At 42.1% G+C, this 16,236-nt stretch overlaps 2 protein-coding genes across 2 annotated transcripts in view; one reads left to right on the forward strand and one right to left on the reverse strand.

The window, feature by feature from the left end:
* The window catches only part of ROS1 (ROS proto-oncogene 1, receptor tyrosine kinase), a 132,142-nt gene extending 123,290 nt beyond the window's left edge, over positions 1-8,852 (reverse strand). The window contains exon 1 of the mRNA XM_045843075.1: positions 8,809-8,852. The gene's annotated coding sequence lies outside the window, so the exon portion shown is untranslated. The remainder of the gene's footprint in view (positions 1-8,808) is intronic.
* A 541-nt stretch (positions 8,853-9,393) lies between these two features.
* DCBLD1 (discoidin, CUB and LCCL domain containing 1) overlaps positions 9,394-16,236 on the forward strand; it is a 63,762-nt gene continuing 56,919 nt past the window's right edge. Inside the window, exon 1 of the mRNA XM_045843121.1 lies at positions 9,394-9,780. Within this exon, the coding sequence (XP_045699077.1) occupies positions 9,525-9,780 (256 nt within the window). The 5' untranslated portion in view covers positions 9,394-9,524. The remainder of the gene's footprint in view (positions 9,781-16,236) is intronic.

Raw genomic sequence — 16,236 nt, forward strand, 5'->3', positions numbered from 1 at the left:
GTGGAGAGAAATGGACCAGACTTTTGACGGGAGAGCCATCATTTGTCTCAAGCATCATGATTTTCCTCGCTAAGAGTGTTCATGCGCGCCTTCATATGGAGCTCTGCTGTCACTGCACCTACATCCCATACCTGTTCTTTGAAACCCTCAGCCCTCAGGTCTAAATATCCAAGAGTCACAAGGAGAGGCCAGAGGACGGGAGCCACTTCTCCTTGAAAGTTTCTGTTTAATATTTTAAACTTCTAACAATGTTTCCCAGAGATGCCAGCAGATCACCTCCACTTCCCCAGTGGCTCGATTAGCATCAGGACAGCATCTTGGATGTTTAAGCCAATCCAGTCCAGCCAGCCTCCTCCCTGTAGAGAGGGGTAAACCAAGGCCCAATGAAGGGGAGCAACTTGCACCAGGACACAGGGTTTGTGGATCTAGGGACAAACTCAATTTTCCTTGACTCTTTTTCAAGAGCTTTCCCCCTGTCCCATAAACCACAAGAGCATAAGAGTTGGAGACAAGGGTGGGCCGAGCTGGGCACTGCTCCTTTCTTCTATCCCTCTGTCTCAGCTTCCCCAGCTCTGAACACATTGACTTGAATCTCAGTAGTCAGAGCCTGAAGGTCAATTTCAGCCTTGTAGCTCTTTGCCCTATGCCCTATGGCTTCCTCTCCCCTTGTGGTACTCTCCTCAGGGAGCTTATTATTTAAGGAGCAGAGCATTAGTTATCCCCTTGCTTCCCAATCTCTCCCTCTAGCTCTTCCTCCTTCCTGAGTTTTAGGTACAGAAGGAGTAGACAGAGGGAAACAGAGGCACTGGAGCCTGTTGGCTGAGCCTGAGATTCAACTGTGGGTCTTATTCTAACACTCAAGTCAATAGTTGGTGGCTGTTATGAGTGAGGTGGAGGGCTCTCCTCCTTTACCTCGGGGTTCTGAATGACACCTGTTAGACTCATGGGATTCTAGGAGGATTTTCCCAGAGTGTAAGAACCGTGGCACAGCCTGCTAGAAGGAAGTGAACTTCCAAGTTCCCTCCCTACCTTCTTCCCCAGGCAAATGACCCAAGTCTCTGGGCCAAAGGTGGGAACTCTGTTGAGAGCAAAGCCTGGAACTCTCTTCCAGCAGTCCAAACTTGGTCTGTCCCCTTCCTCTCAATCTCACATGAAGTTAGAGCATGGAAAGGAGCCAGGTTGTTGTAAATGGCAGTATTTCATCTTCTCTTACAGCTGAGTAGTATTCCATAGTATATATGTACCACATTTTTTTAGCCAAACATCCATGGAAAGACACTTCAGTTGTTTCTGTATCTTGGCTACCACAAATAATATTGCAATAAATATAGGGGCACATATATCTTTACAAATAAATGCTTTCAAAATTTTCAGGTAGATACCCAGAAGAGGGATGGCTGTGTTATATGGTAACTCCACTCTTCATTTTTTTAGGAACCTCCACACTGTTTTCCATCATGGCTGTACCAGTTTATATTCCCACCAGCAGTGAGTGAGGGCTCCATTTTCCTCTACAACTTAGAATTCTAACACTTGTTACTTCTTGTCTTGTTGATAACAGCCATTCTAACAGGTATGAGGTGTTTATTTTGATTTTGATTTGCATTTCTCTTATAGCTATGGAAGTTGAGCATCTTTTCATATATCAGTTGGTCACTTGTATGTCTTATTGAGAGAAGTGTCTGTTCAGGTTCTCTGCTCATTTTTTACGGTATTGTTAGGGTCTTTTGGTGTTGAGTTGTATGAGTGTTTTATATATTTGCATATTAGCTCCTTATCAAAGGTATTGTTTGAAAATATCTTCTCCCATTTGGTTGTTTACCTGTTTGTTTTGTTGATGGTTTCTTTTGTTGTACAGAAGTTTTTTAGTTTGATAAAGTTCTATTCATCTAAAAATTGTCACTTTTTGCAGATAGCATGATTCTTGATATAGGAAACCTTAAAGATTCCACCAGAAAACTATTAGAAACAACAAATAAATAAAGTAAATTTGCAACATATAAAATCAATGTATAAAAATCCACCGTATTACTGTATAATGGTGATTTTCAACCTTTTAAAATCTCATGGCACACACAAACTAATTACTAAAGTTCTGTGGAACACCAAAAGATGTATTGTATTTTTTTGCTGACCTGACAAAAATAGATATAATTTTGATTGATTTACCAAAATAGTAATTACCTACCCTTTTTGCTCCAAAGTGACTTTTAAAAAATTAGGTGTCTATACTTGTATATAAGGATTTCTGGTACCAAGAATTAACCAATCAGATGCAATGTCATTATGCGACATGACCAAAAAGATGCAACTCTATTATATGACTTACATAGTTATAGTTCAAGACAGGCATTCACACCAGAGGGCTATTGTTGTGTTAGTTGTTGTCACTTTTTTAAATTTGACAATCTAAGGTTATAGAAGTCAGTGCCCCTGACTAAATAGTAAGGTATTGCATGTTTAAAAAATTTGCAGCACACAAGTTGAAAATCGCTACTGTCTAATAACAATAAAATTCAAAAAAAAAGAAATAAAAACACAATTCCAGTTGCAATTGCAACAAAAACTATGAAATACCTAGGAATAAACTTAACAAATGATGTGAAGGACCCATACGGTGAAAACTACAAAACATTATTGAAAGAAATTGAAGAAGACACAAAAGAATGGAGAGCTATTCCATATTCATGGATTGGAAGAATCAACATAGTTAAAATGGCCATTTAACCTAGAGCAATATACATATTTGATGCAATCCTCATCAAAATCCCAAGGGCATTTTAAAAATAAATAGAACAAAAAATCATCACATTTGTATGGAATCACCAAACCCTACAGCCAAAGCAATCCTGAGAAAAAAGAACAAAGCCAGAGGTATCACTTTCCCAGACTTCATATTATACTATAAAGAGGCAATCAAAACAGCACGGTATAGGCAGAAAACAGGCACACAGACAAATGGAAAGAAGGGAAATCCAGATAGAAACCCACATTTACACGGGCAAATCATTTTTAACAAAGGCACCAAAAACAAGCAATGGAGAAGAGAAAGCCTCTTCAATAAATTGTGCTGGAAAAATTGGAAAGCCACATGCAAAATAATGAAACTGGACCACTATTTGTTACCATACACAAAAATGAATTCAAAATGTATCAAAAATATAAGACCTGAAACAAACAAACAAAATACATAGAAGAAAACATAAGTACTAAACTTATGGACCACAGTCTTAGAGAAGACTTGATGAATTTGACCCCATAGGCAAGGGAAGTAAATTCTTATTCCAATTTTAGCAAGAACCCTGCTAAATCAGTTTAGAGAGAATAGCCTACCTTTGATCTGATCACCCTGGATTTCTGATCAAGTTTCTCCTCCTTCACATTTGATGTTTAAGTCCTTCACCTGTCTTCAGGAAGAATCTCCCCCCTCACTCTATTTCTTGCCTGAGAAATCCCCAGCTGCCTTTCCTGTATTCGGAGTTAAGCCTGATCTATTTCCCCTACTGCCAATCTGACACCTATTGTACTATTCCTAAATAAAATCTTCCTTACCATTCTAATGTGTCAGAATATGTTTTTACTTTAACAGGTATGAAGGGTGGAAAGGTTCTAGCACTCTTACTGTGTTGCCTTCAAACATTAGAACCAGCCGAATAATCCACCTTGCATTTCTTTTATGTTCACCTAGAATGTGATGGATTCTAACTTCCAACATTGTTTAAAGGTTAAAGACAATATTCACCATTTTATAGTTCTCATTGTTAATTAATACATTGGCACTGATGCTGGTTTAAATACCTCTGTGATTAAGTTAGTCATGGAGCAGTATCCCCAAGGTCAAGCACACTGACAAAAATCAAGTTTCTGGGGTCAGAGAAAAGGGACCAGAAGGTGAGATCTGGCCATAATGAATGATAGCATTGAAGAATTCCTGCTGGATCTTAGAAGATTCAGCTAAGTAATAAACAGCAGCAGCTAAAGTTTTTGAAAATTTCTTATAAGTTAGGGATGGGGAAGTAATGTGGGTGATGTAAATTATTTTGGCTATTGATTTCAGAAGTTAAACTCTCTTCTTTCCCACTGTCCATACCCTAAGACCCAGTCATGTCTGTGTTTCTACCCACTATCTCTCAGACCTACCGTGGTTTTACCCTGACCTGGGGATCTTACTAAAAGCCAGGTTCTGGTTCCTAGACCCTAGCAGGGGTGGGGACAGCAGCCTGCATTTCTAGGAAGCTCTCAGGTATTGCAGATTCTGCTGGTCTAGGGACCTCCCTCCCCACTTTGAGTACAGGAGGGGAGGTGCATTATCTCCAGTTATGGAGTATTGCTACAACTCTTAATTAGCTTCCCTGTCCCTCTTTCCAGTCCATTCCCCACCCTATAGCCAGTGGGTTCTTTCAAAATGGCAAATCTGAACAAGTTCCTCCACTGTCCTTGCCTCCCGTGCCCTCAGATCCTGCTCCTGCCTCCCACTCTGCCTTCAGGCTCCCACCTCTGTCTCAGGCTCACTGTTCCTGCCCCCACGAATTAGGCTCAATTCGTACAAGCACCCTGTGATTTCTACTGTGGACCTTTCTCACAAGCTCTTCTCCTCATCTGACAAACATTATTTCCCTTCTAATTACTATCTTCACCCCTCCCACACCCTCTCAGGCTTTCGAAATCCAGTTCTCTGCCCTTCCTCTGTGACTTTATAACACCCTGAACTTTTATCATGGTACTTATCAACCCATACTACTTTTCTCAGAATTCTATTATTAGACCACAAATGAAGGAGAGAGGAGCACCTGTATTTGCTATCAGTGTATCTCCATCACATTGTTTCACATACAGAAAATGTTTTAAATATATTTATGAGTTCAACTGGAAAAGGGAGAGTATTCAGGAAGTAGACATCGATAAGGGGTTCAAATTTTTATCTCATTTGGTCTTCTTCCTAGAGTAACAGTCAGCATTACTAAATGCTGAAGATGAAATTAATTAGATTGTCAAATTGAACCACAATCTAAAGCTACTACTGTAGAATAATACTAGGCTTGCAGTTCTATTTAAATTCTATCTTACCTAAGCAATATGGAATACATATTTTATGTAAAAATCAAGGCAGCCCTGAGCAGCTGCTTTCTAGCTTTATAGGAGAGCTAGCAAATATAAAAATAAATTACAGTAAGATATACAAAAAAAGAGGAAAGATTAGGTGATAAGTAAGGGGAGGGGTTAAAATGTGAAATAGCCTGGTGAGAGACCCTTCCAGAAAAATGTTCTACATGATAAGTGGTTCTTGAATCTTAGTATGTGGCATATTGTGGATGGATCCAATCCTAATTTCTAGTGAAAAATTACATAATCTCTTAATGAAAAAAATTAATTAATATAAAGTTTTGAGATCTCATAGGCATTATAGCACAAAAATTAAATGAAATTTTCTCAAGAATAAAACAGGTATACATACTCAGAATAAACATCTCTGTGGTTGAAGCACAATACATCAGTTTAACCTGGCTTATTTATTTTATTATATATAGAATATAATCGATAACTGCTATATTTTCATATATTTATTTTTAAAATATATTTGATTGATTATGCTATTACAGTTGTCCCAATTTTTGCCCCTTTGCCCTCTCCACCCAGTACCCCCTTTCCCTCCAGCAATCCCCCCTCTAAGTTCATGTCCATGGGTCATGCATATAAGTTCCTTGGCTTCTCCATTTCCTGTACTATTATTAACATCACCATGTCTATTTTGTACCTACTATTTATGCTTCTTAATCCCTGTACCTTTCCCCCCATTCTCTCCTTTGTCTCTCCTAGTTGATAACCCTCCAATTTATCTCCATACCTATGATTTTGTTCCTGTTCTGATTGTTTCCCTAGGTTTGTTGTTGTTGTTGTTGTTGTTGTTGTTGTTGTTGTTGTTGGGGGGGGTTAGATTCAGTTGTTGATAGTTGTGAATTTGTCCCCATTTTAATGTTCATAGTTTTGATCTTTTTTTCTTAAATAAGTCCCTTTAACATTTCATGTAATAATGGGTTGGTGATGATGAACCCCTTTAGCTTTGCCTTGTTTAGATAGCACTTTACTGGACTAGCTAGCACTTCATTTAGTCCTTCCATTCTAAATGATAGCTTTACTGGATAGAGTAATCTAGGTTGTAGGCCCTTGCTTTTCATCACTTTGAATATATCTTGCCAGTCCCTTCTTGCCTACAAAGTTTCTTTTGAGAAATTAGCTGATAGTCTTATGGGAACTCCTTTATAGGTACCTCTATTTTTCCCTTGCTGGTTTTAAGATTCTCTCTTTATCTTCAACCTTTGGCATTTTAATTATGATGTGTCTTGGTGTGGTCCTCTTTGGGTCCAACTTATTTGGGACTCTCTATGCTTCCTGGACTTGTATGTCTATTTCCTTCACCAAATTAGGGATTTTTTCAAGTTTTCAATTTCTTGCTTTTCCTCTTCTCCTGGCATCCCTGATTCAGATGTTGGTACCTTTGGAGATGTCCTGAGGCTCCTTATACTGTCCTCATTTTTTTGAATTATATTTTCTTCTTGCTGTTCTTGTTGAATGCTTGTTTCTTCTTCATGTTCCAAATTGTTGGTTTGATCCCAGCTTCCTTCCCTTCATTGTTGGTTCCTGTAGATTTTTCTTTATTTCACTTAGTATAACCTTCATTTCTTCCTTCATGTTGTTGCCATACTCAATGAGTTTTTTGAGCATCTTGATCACCAGTGTTTTGAACTCTGCATCTGACAGGTTGGTTATCCCCATTTTGTTTTGTTCTTTTTCTGGGGGTTTGTTTTGTTCTTTCATTTGGGCCATATTTCTTTGTCTCCTCAATTTGGCAGCCTCCCTGTGTTTGCTTCTTTGTATTAGGTAGAGCTGCTTTGACTCCCTGTGTTAGCATGGTCTACTATAGAAAAAGCACCTGTAAACTATATGGGGCAGCCTTAGGTAATCACCAGGATTGGACAACCTGCTTCACTGCTTTGTGGCTCTGTGGGGTGGAGGAGGGCTCAGAGAGGGGACAGTGCTGCTCCCTGGCTTCTGGAGATTTGCTTGGTTCTTGCCCCATTTCCAGTCATTTTACCGACTCTCCATATGCATCTGATGCCCTTCCAGCTGTTGCCCTGGTGCCGAATCCCAGAATGGGTGAGTTTACATACATTCTAAGACCATGGAGACCCTTTAAGTTCTTTTAAAGTCTCCTGAGAATCCTGCAGTTTCTTCCACCACCCCAACTCCCACTGGTTTTTATAGCCAGAAGTTATGGGATTTATCTTTCTGGCACTGGAACCCTGAGCTGTGAGGTCTGGCCTGGGGCTGGGATCCTCACTCCCAAGGTATCCCTCCCAATTTTTATCCACAACACATGAACGTGGGACTGTCCATTCTGCCACTCTATGCCACACTGCACCTCCTCGCCACTGTGCCCGTCTCTGCAAATCTGCCTCTCCTAATTGTCTGAATGAATGTGACTTCTTTAAATCCTTGGTTGTCAGACTTCCATACAGTTTGATTTTCTGACAGTTCTGGGTGTTGTTTTGAGGTTTAGTTGTAGTTCTCTCTGTCATTGTCCAAGGAGGCGAAGAATGTCTTCTTATACCTCCATCTTCACTGGATGTCTCATATTCTTCTTTTACTATGCTTTTAACCAGAGAATTTCTTTTATTTTCCAAGGAAAAAATGGCACAAGAAAAGCTCTAGGATCCAGCTTATCTTTTGTTTTCTCATAGTTACCAGATCCTAAATTTCTCCCCTGTTGTGGTGTAGAATACATTACTTCATTCCTATCAAGGTATTACCTGAAATGGAAAAGGTCAACCCTGGGAACCCACCTGCCTTGTCCTGTGAGTTCCTCACTAAGAATCAATGCTCTTATTGTCTTTCCTCATACATAATCGACAGAGCCACACCTAGAGGCCAACAGCACCTGCCCACACTCACCTTCTTAGAAAGAATAAAGAGAATGGAGAAACAGGGAGAGCTGGAGTTAGGAAGTGATTTAATATATTGAAGTATCCTTTGATGTTTTGTATGTGAGAATATTTGATATTTTTACAGGCGTGAATCTACTTTCAATACAAAAGATAACCCTACTATTTATTGGGTATTTCTCCAAAGAAACTGAGACCCAGAGAAAGTCAATCCCCACCAGTGACTGATACAGGAATCAGACTTGGATAAGCCTTATTTGTAAAGTCCAAGTTCTTTGTTGTAAATTTTGCTGCTTCCAAGAAAGTATAACCCCAAAGACAATCTCATTTGAGATTTCAATAGCGTTTTTATTTAGTAAAAAATAGACAGAAAAAAAAGGAATGCGTGTATGAAAGGAATCTATTCAGGTATCCAAAGAGTATGTGACAGGCCAGTACTTGACCTAGGAAGGACTATTCCCCCACCCCCCACTACTTCCTTCTCTCTGCACCCACAGGTGTAACCTTGGCTGCACCTTAGCCAGGAAAGCTGCAGGCACCCAGAGACAGTGTGTTGGGTAGCAAGTGGAGAAAGCGCAGAAGGATTGCAGGCTGCAGGAGACATCAGGGAGTCTTTAAAATATATATTTAGTCTCTTGTTCATTTTCACTGTCACTCCCCATTCAATAACTTTGCAATTCTCTACTTTCAAGTTGCCCTCTCCCAAGCCCTTCTTCAAACTGCCGCCCAGAGTCAGATCTTGTCACCCTTCTCTCTGAACCTTCCGTGGCTGCCCATTCCCTAAGGATCAAGTTCAACATCCCTCAGGTGGCCTCCCAGTCCCTCCTCGCTGTGGCCGGCCCGAGCTCTGTGCTGGTCATGCACCTACCCGTTGCAGCCAGCCTGCCGGCCCTGCTGGCCCTTTCCTCCCTTAGGTCCTTGGCACACCGCGCGTCTGTTCTGTCCAACCCCCCCCACCCTGCCCCCCGCCCCCGCCCCCCGCCCCCCGCCCTTCCGCTTACCTAAGTCCCACTCACCTTCAGATTCCCAGCTTAGATGTCACTGTTTAAAAGGTCTTTCCTGGTTGATGCCTACCCCCTCCCCTCGCCCCTCCCGCAGTCTCCTCAGCTGCCATCTAATCAAATCCCCCAGAATGCGCTTCACTAGCACTCTTCACGGCACCAGTTGCAAATGGCACTGTGCCTTGCAGCACACGGCTGGATCTTAACTTTCAATGAATGGACTTGAATTAGGTCTTAATTGTCATCATCATGACCCTATCATCGCGTTTAGAGTCTCTCAGGGGCATGCCCACCTTCTTCTGGCGCACCCGCCTTGCGCTTAGGCACTTTGGGGAGGACCCGGACACTGCGCACCTCTGAGCTGGTGGCAAGGCCAGGTGACCTCCGCGCTCCCAGGTTCAAGTGCATTGGGGGAGGAGGAACAGAGGAAAAAAGGAGTGTGAAAGCCGGGAGCTCCGGGTACGCCTCCGAGCTCTCAGACCTCGGCCGCTGGGGAGCGGGACTTCCTCCTTTGGGGGCCGGCGCGCGGGGCCCAGCTGGGCGGGGCGGGAGACGCCCCCGGCGGCCGGTCCCCGCTGCCCCAATGGGATTCGGTGCCGGGCGGCAGCTTTGCCCAGTCCCGAGGCCGTGCTCGGCCGCGGAGGAGGCAGTGCGGCCGGGGCAGCGGCGGCGCTGCACCCGCCGAGGGGAGGCCGAGCCTGCCGAGCTGGCAACTGGCTGGGCCATGGTGGCCGGCGTCCGCGGCGGCGGCTGCGCGCTGGCGGGGGCTGCCCGGTGCGGCTTCCTGGCTCTGCTGCTCGTGATCTCCGCCCCGCGCCGGCTGCAGGCGGAGGAGCCGGGTGAGTGGGGCGCGTCCGGTGGGCGGCGGGCTGGGCCTGCAGGGACCGAGCGCGGGAGGGAGTCGGGGTCCTGTCTGCACCCCGCGGAGTCCTGCTCTCTCTGGCCGACGGCAGCTCGAGTAAAAATAAGTTACTGCATTCGGATAGCTGCCCGCCACCCCACCCTCAGTCGTCTTTGCCCCTCAAACAAGAGAATCCACGGGCGCTTCCCCGCTTTCCCTCTTCGCAGCCCCACTTAGTTTCCAGCCTTCCTGACTCCCCCGGCGCGGTGAGAAGTGACAGGGCTCAGGGGTCGCGAGAGGAAGACCCTTGCGGCCTTAGGGGAGAGTCATAAACGAGGACGCTTCTCTCCAGCGTCCTTTGGACCAAGCTGCTCAGCAATTGGACCGCCGGGCCCTCCCAGTTGCCTTTCTCCCCAGCGCGGCTGGAATCCCCAGCCTGTGCGTAGTCGGCTGGTACCGAACGGTCAGGAACTGTTTGCGGGAGGTTGGCCGGCCGCGCAGCCCCTCACCAGTGTGCTGTCTGCAACCGAGTTGGATGCAGGTGGCTGGGCTCCTTCCTGGGAGTAAGAGCGAGTCAACTCCCGACCAGGCTGGTCTTGCTCTGGACCTGGTCCTTGGCCTCAAGCTGGACCTAATTAGCCCACACCGAGTTTACCTTTGCATTTCCACCAGATTAAATCAGCAAACCGTTTACCAGTCCAGGCAAATCCTTGCTCATTAGTTCTTTTGATAGCAAGGGGCAGCTTTCTGCGGAGTTTTAAAAGTTCTTGATCCCCTCCTCCCCTACAATAAGGGTTAGTACACAGCAGTGAATCTGTCCAGAATATTTTGACAGCTCCCCACCCCGTGTTTTCTAATGAGTCAAAAATCAAAACTTAACCCAATGCTTTTTTTTCCCTTTTCACTGAACAATGTATCCATTCTCAGCCCGAAACATTTATACCCATGATGTTGGTGATAGTGGTTACTAAGTTTGCTGACATACCAATTTGTTATTTTTTTTTTAAGGCTAAGGCTTAGACGAGATCTGTCTTACCACTTTAGCAGAGTAAAATGGTAGGCATAGTATAAAATCTTGATAAGTGTGTGGGATTTTCGATCATGGGTGTTTCAAGCATTAAAAATGTTTCTCAAGTTCCTATTTGAAGATGCACGTTTAATACCGCATGTCTGTGAATCAATCCAACAATGTGTCTCTGTACTAATCCATCCGAAACTGTCGCCCATCTTTACAAATGAAGCGTCAGATGCCATACGGTCGTCCACGCTGTTAACTGGGTACTTTGCAGAGCAGTGGTGTGATTGCTCTGATTCTTACCGGGCCTCCAATTTGAGACTACTGCAGATGACTTAAGGAAAGAAGAAATTGTCAATTCAATTTCCATGAAACATCCTAATCACAAAGAAAGTTAAACATAGATTTGGAGCATTTATTGAAAAAAAAATCTAGAAACTCCAGTTCTGATACCTCTTGAGTGAAGAAGCGTAGTCAGTGATTTTTGGAAATTTCTCACATGTGTGATTTCCCTAATTAGCCCTTAGTCACTTATTTTTCAAGTTTTCATAAACTGCAGCGTGCACCCGTATTTCAGGTTGTGAGACATGCTGCTGGCTGTGCAACTGGATGGTGTTATCAGTACACTAGTGTTCTCGGTGTTTAGAAGATCAGAGAGCAGGCTCACTTAGCAGTCTGTTTTCTGGTGAGAAGACACCATTCATTCCATTTTACCTTCATTGATCTTGGAGTCAGCCTCGTCTGGTGCTTCTTGCCTCCCCAGCGCTGCCAGACCGCCACTCTCTCCCAGAGCTTCGTAAAGCCCCAGCGCAATATTGTGAACAGAATTTCCAAAGGGCGGGGCCTGGGAAAATACGCCTTTCATAAGTCCCCCCATGTAATTCTGATTCGAATCAGTTTTGAGATGGTAGAAACACTTTATAATGTTAGGATTATGATAAAGTGCTACCTTCTGTGCTGTAGACAATGTAATATTAGAATATTAGAAGTTCACTCTTCTTAAGCTGATATCTGCTGTTTTTGGTGAGCGACTCCTTAAAAAGTAAACACAAGTTCAATCTGGCACCCTCTGTATCATTGTGTGCACTTGTCCAAACTTCTCTCCATCTCCAAGGTCTGAGATCCTATCAGCGCTGTAGACTGCAGATTCTCAAGGGGAGCACCTGGGATTGTCTTCATCTTCCTAGCGCCTGACAAAGGTGCTCAATAAATGTTTCTCGGGTTGAACTGAACAATCTCTTTTTGGTGTGTTTGGGAGGTATTTTCAAATTACTTTCTAATTAAGGAAAACTAAGTAATAAAAGTTTACCAAAGTTCTTTATGATGGGACATCTGGTGCTTCCACTAATCAATTTTGTTTAGTAAGCCCTCTTAGTAAGTTTAGTAAGCTCTCTTGGCATGCTTTCTATTTGCAAGGATGCCTTTTAAATGAAGTACAGCAGAAGAAGGGAATGTGCCAGAAGAACAATATGTTCCATATCTTTTGGCTCCAGTAGATATGATTTGTAACACTTGAACATCAAGTTATACCTATATATTTCAGAAAAAGAAGACTTTATGTTCAAGGATTCATTGAACAAATCAAAGGATGTTATTAAAGCAGGGTTTGAACTCTGAATAGTGTCTCAAACTGTATTTATTAACTTTTCATCACATAAATTGGTCCCTTTAACCTTGTAGTACTGACATGAACTTGAAAATTGTGTTAAAAAATACTATGACATGAAAATAAGCAAGACATATGACATTTACAAAGAATTATGTTTATATTTATTTTTAAAGATTTTATTTATTTATTTTTAGAGAGAGGGGAAGAGAGAGAGAAAGAGAGGGAGAGAAACATCAATGTGTGGTTGACTCTCACGTACCTCCTACCTGGGACCTGGCCCACAACCCAGGCATGTGCCCTGACTTGGAATTGAATTGATGACCCCTTAGTTCGCAGGTCAGCATTCAATCCACAGAGCCACATCAGCCAGGGTGAATTATGTTTTTATTTTTAAGATGCATAAGGAAGTTAAATTAATTGCATCATTTAGCAAAGATTTTAGTCATGTTAGAGCAGGGGGAAAAAAAAGATTTCCAGGGAAACCTTTCCTATAGAGTTTTGGATCTACTGCAGAAGAACCAATTGTTTTGCATTTTTAAGGAGGTAATACACATAACCCATCTGGAATTGCACTTAGCACATAGTAAAAGCTCAATAAACACCAACTACCTTACAATTCACTACTGTTTATTACTAGTATTGCTATTAATGTTAAAGATATGAAGGGTCCCTTTGTTCTGCCTACCCCCACTGCCTCTTCGACCTCATTCTTCAGCACACTCACCCATACTTGCAGCCATGCCGGCTTACTGGCTATTTCTCAAAGGTATCAGGCACCCCTCACACTCAGAGCCTTTACACATGCTGCTCCTTCTGCATGGAAGTGTCTTGCCCCAAATATCCAGTCCACTCCCTCCTCCTTCAGTCTTTGTTCAGATGTTGCCTTCTTGGGAAGGATATCCCTGACCACCTGTAGTCCACTCACCATCCCCAGAATTTCATATTCCCTTTTCTGCTTTCAGGTTTACCTAGAGCATTTATCCTTTTCCAACAGTGTATAACTTGTACTTTTATTTAATTCGTGCATATTACCCTTACAAGAATACAAGGTCCCTGAAGAGCTTTATAGTTTGGATAGTGGCTGGCACCTGATGGGCGTTCAGTAGGGATGGGTGCTCGGTGGTGGTTAGGTAGGGGCTCAGGGGTAAGAAGGCAGTGAAAACTCAGTTGCTGCCCTGCTGTTACAGACTTGGGGCTGACTCCAGCTGAGAATCAAAACCTATAATAACGTCATATGTCTAGTCCAACTGTTGTTTGTAAATAAGAAGTCTGCAAATAAGGATTTAAGATAGAAGAACTCATTCTGCTGTATTCGAAGTCTGGTCCTGTGGAAGAAAGGAAAAGTATTGCCAGACTTTCAGATTGCTTTTTTTTTTTTTTGTCATTTGACTAGGAGTAGTTTTCCCTTTTTGCAACTGAAGAGTCATGCTGATATCATCTTCCAGATGTTCATTCTCTGCTTTGTATATATTTTTAAAAAATGTTGTTTGCCTTGGGGTGAGAGAATGGGAGAGGCTTAACTGATGCAGATGGGATGGTGTTTTCTAACCCAATATGGAAATAAATTTTAGCTGTGAACCTTAGTATGAATCTGGAACCAACTACCAACCTTGACTTTTAGGACTTTCAGGAGGAGTTGAAAAGAAGGGGTTTTATTTTTTGGATGGTGGGTGGGTGGGTTTGAGGAGGTGGGGAGTGGAATGGGAGACAGTGTAAAAGACCTTGAAAATAGAGACAAATGGATTCTTTTTTAGTCGCCCCCAGTACCTGGTACAGTGCCTGGTAGATAACAAGCTCCAGGTAACTACTTCCTGAATTAGCGCATGAATGCTGTGGCTGAGGTTTGAGAGAATGAGGTAAAGGGTGCTATTCTATGAGTTATTTAAAAAACAATTGCATACATGACTATTGTGATGTCTTAGGAAGCACTGTGCATGTATTCAAGAAAATGACTAAATTCAACTCTGATCAGGGTGGGGAGTCTCTGAGCATCCTCTCCAGTCTATACCTGGAAAGCTTCCCAAGGCATGAATAGGTGTTCTTAAGAATAGAGCAGTAGGTAGTATACCAATTTGAACCAGGTGGGTCACTGGTTCCCTAAGATCTGCAGATGCTTATACACTGAGGCCATCAGGGGCCTATTTTACCTTGAAGATCATTTGAGGACAGTGTTTAGACATTTGTGACATTAGCACTATATTAAGCCATAATATTGTGTATGCCATGACTACTTACTGCCACCATTTCTATTTGATCTACTAATCTAGTTTTCATGAACTATGTCCTTGGTTGCTGCATGCTGTGTGAGAGTATACCCTGTCTTTGCAGAAATTTCTTGGGTATCGTATATGCTACTTTTAAGTGAGATGAATTTTTTGTAGGAAAAGCTGCAAATAACATTGAAGCAAGGTAAAAGCTAATTGGTCCCACATCTCCTCATCTCTCCCTTTTTATAAAGCTACACTGGAACTTTTTTAGTAAAAGAATAAATTTCTTTTTACATGGGGATTTCTTCCCAGTCTGCTTTTCCAAAGATCTTTCTTCATGCTTACCAGGCAGAGCAGCTGTGGAACAAGCAGGGTATTGACAAATAATATTGTCCCAATATATCAGAATCCTGCAAAGAAGACGTTATACAGAGAACCACTAAGGACATGTTTTTGAAACATGTGCACACACCCAACTATATATCCCCACAACAAATAAACAAATGCACACACACTCCTATATACCATCTACTGTCTACTATTTGCTTTTCATAAATATAGGTAGACAAATATATTTTACTAAATATTATATATATAATGTACAGATATATATATATACACACACACACCTAATATATAGGTATATAATATGTGTGAGGTATAAATACAATGACAGAGACTAATACCTGGATACTCCACTTGTAGTGTCTACATGCTTTTATATTTCTGCTTTTTTTTCAAATTAACATTTTATTAAAAGCTTTTCACCATAAAGTTGGAAAAAAGTCCCAAGTTTATATTTATTTTTACAGTTAGTCTTCAGATAAACCAAGAATTCATGTTCAAGTAATTTATTGAGGCTGAGGAATATCCAGTATAAAAGGAGACATTTTGTTTTGCCCAATTAGCTGTGAGTCTTATCAAGATTCTTGTCTTTTGTGTGACCCAAATAAGTCTTCCATGCTTATGAAGTCAGAAGTAATTGCTTATCTGTATTTTATTTGAGAAAAGTATAGAGTTTAACTTTAAATGCACTAAGTATTAAAGGTAATATGCATTTCTTGGCCCTTCCTGGGTGAGATTTTTAATTTACATTCAAAGGGGTCAACCTTTAACTGATTAAACTGTTTGGAGTTTCTTTACTGAGAACTACATTTGTTTTTATTTTTAGCCATTTTTTTTTACACTGAGAGGGGAAGGGAGGGAAGAAGAGAGGGAGAGAAACACCGATTGGTTGCTTGTTGTCTGTATACTGCCCAACCAGGGACCAAACCCGCAGCCTAGGCTTGTGCCCTGACCTCAGATGGAACCTGCGACCTTCTGGGTTTCAGGATGATGCCTAACCAACTGAGCCACACCAGCCAGGGCTATACTCAGCATTTTGTAACTCAAATTACAACCACTACCTGTAGCCTTTTAATTCAGTGTTCAACATATTTATATTACTGGAAGGGCAAAGAACAGTCTTTCTTTTCTTTCATCACAAAATTAAGATCCTTGGAAGCCAGCACTGTTTGGTTCCATTTCATTACTGGGTGGGTTTAGTGGATGTACCTACTAAAGCTTGTAGGTAATGATATTTATGGAGTGCTCTATTCTTGAAAAAAGGAAAACAAAACCTTA

The sequence above is a fragment of the Phyllostomus hastatus genome, unplaced genomic scaffold (genome assembly GCF_019186645.2).
Source record: "Phyllostomus hastatus isolate PE091 unplaced genomic scaffold, TTU_PhHast_1.1 phas_contig_40, whole genome shotgun sequence".
NCBI classification, from domain to species: Eukaryota; Metazoa; Chordata; class Mammalia; order Chiroptera; family Phyllostomidae; genus Phyllostomus; species Phyllostomus hastatus.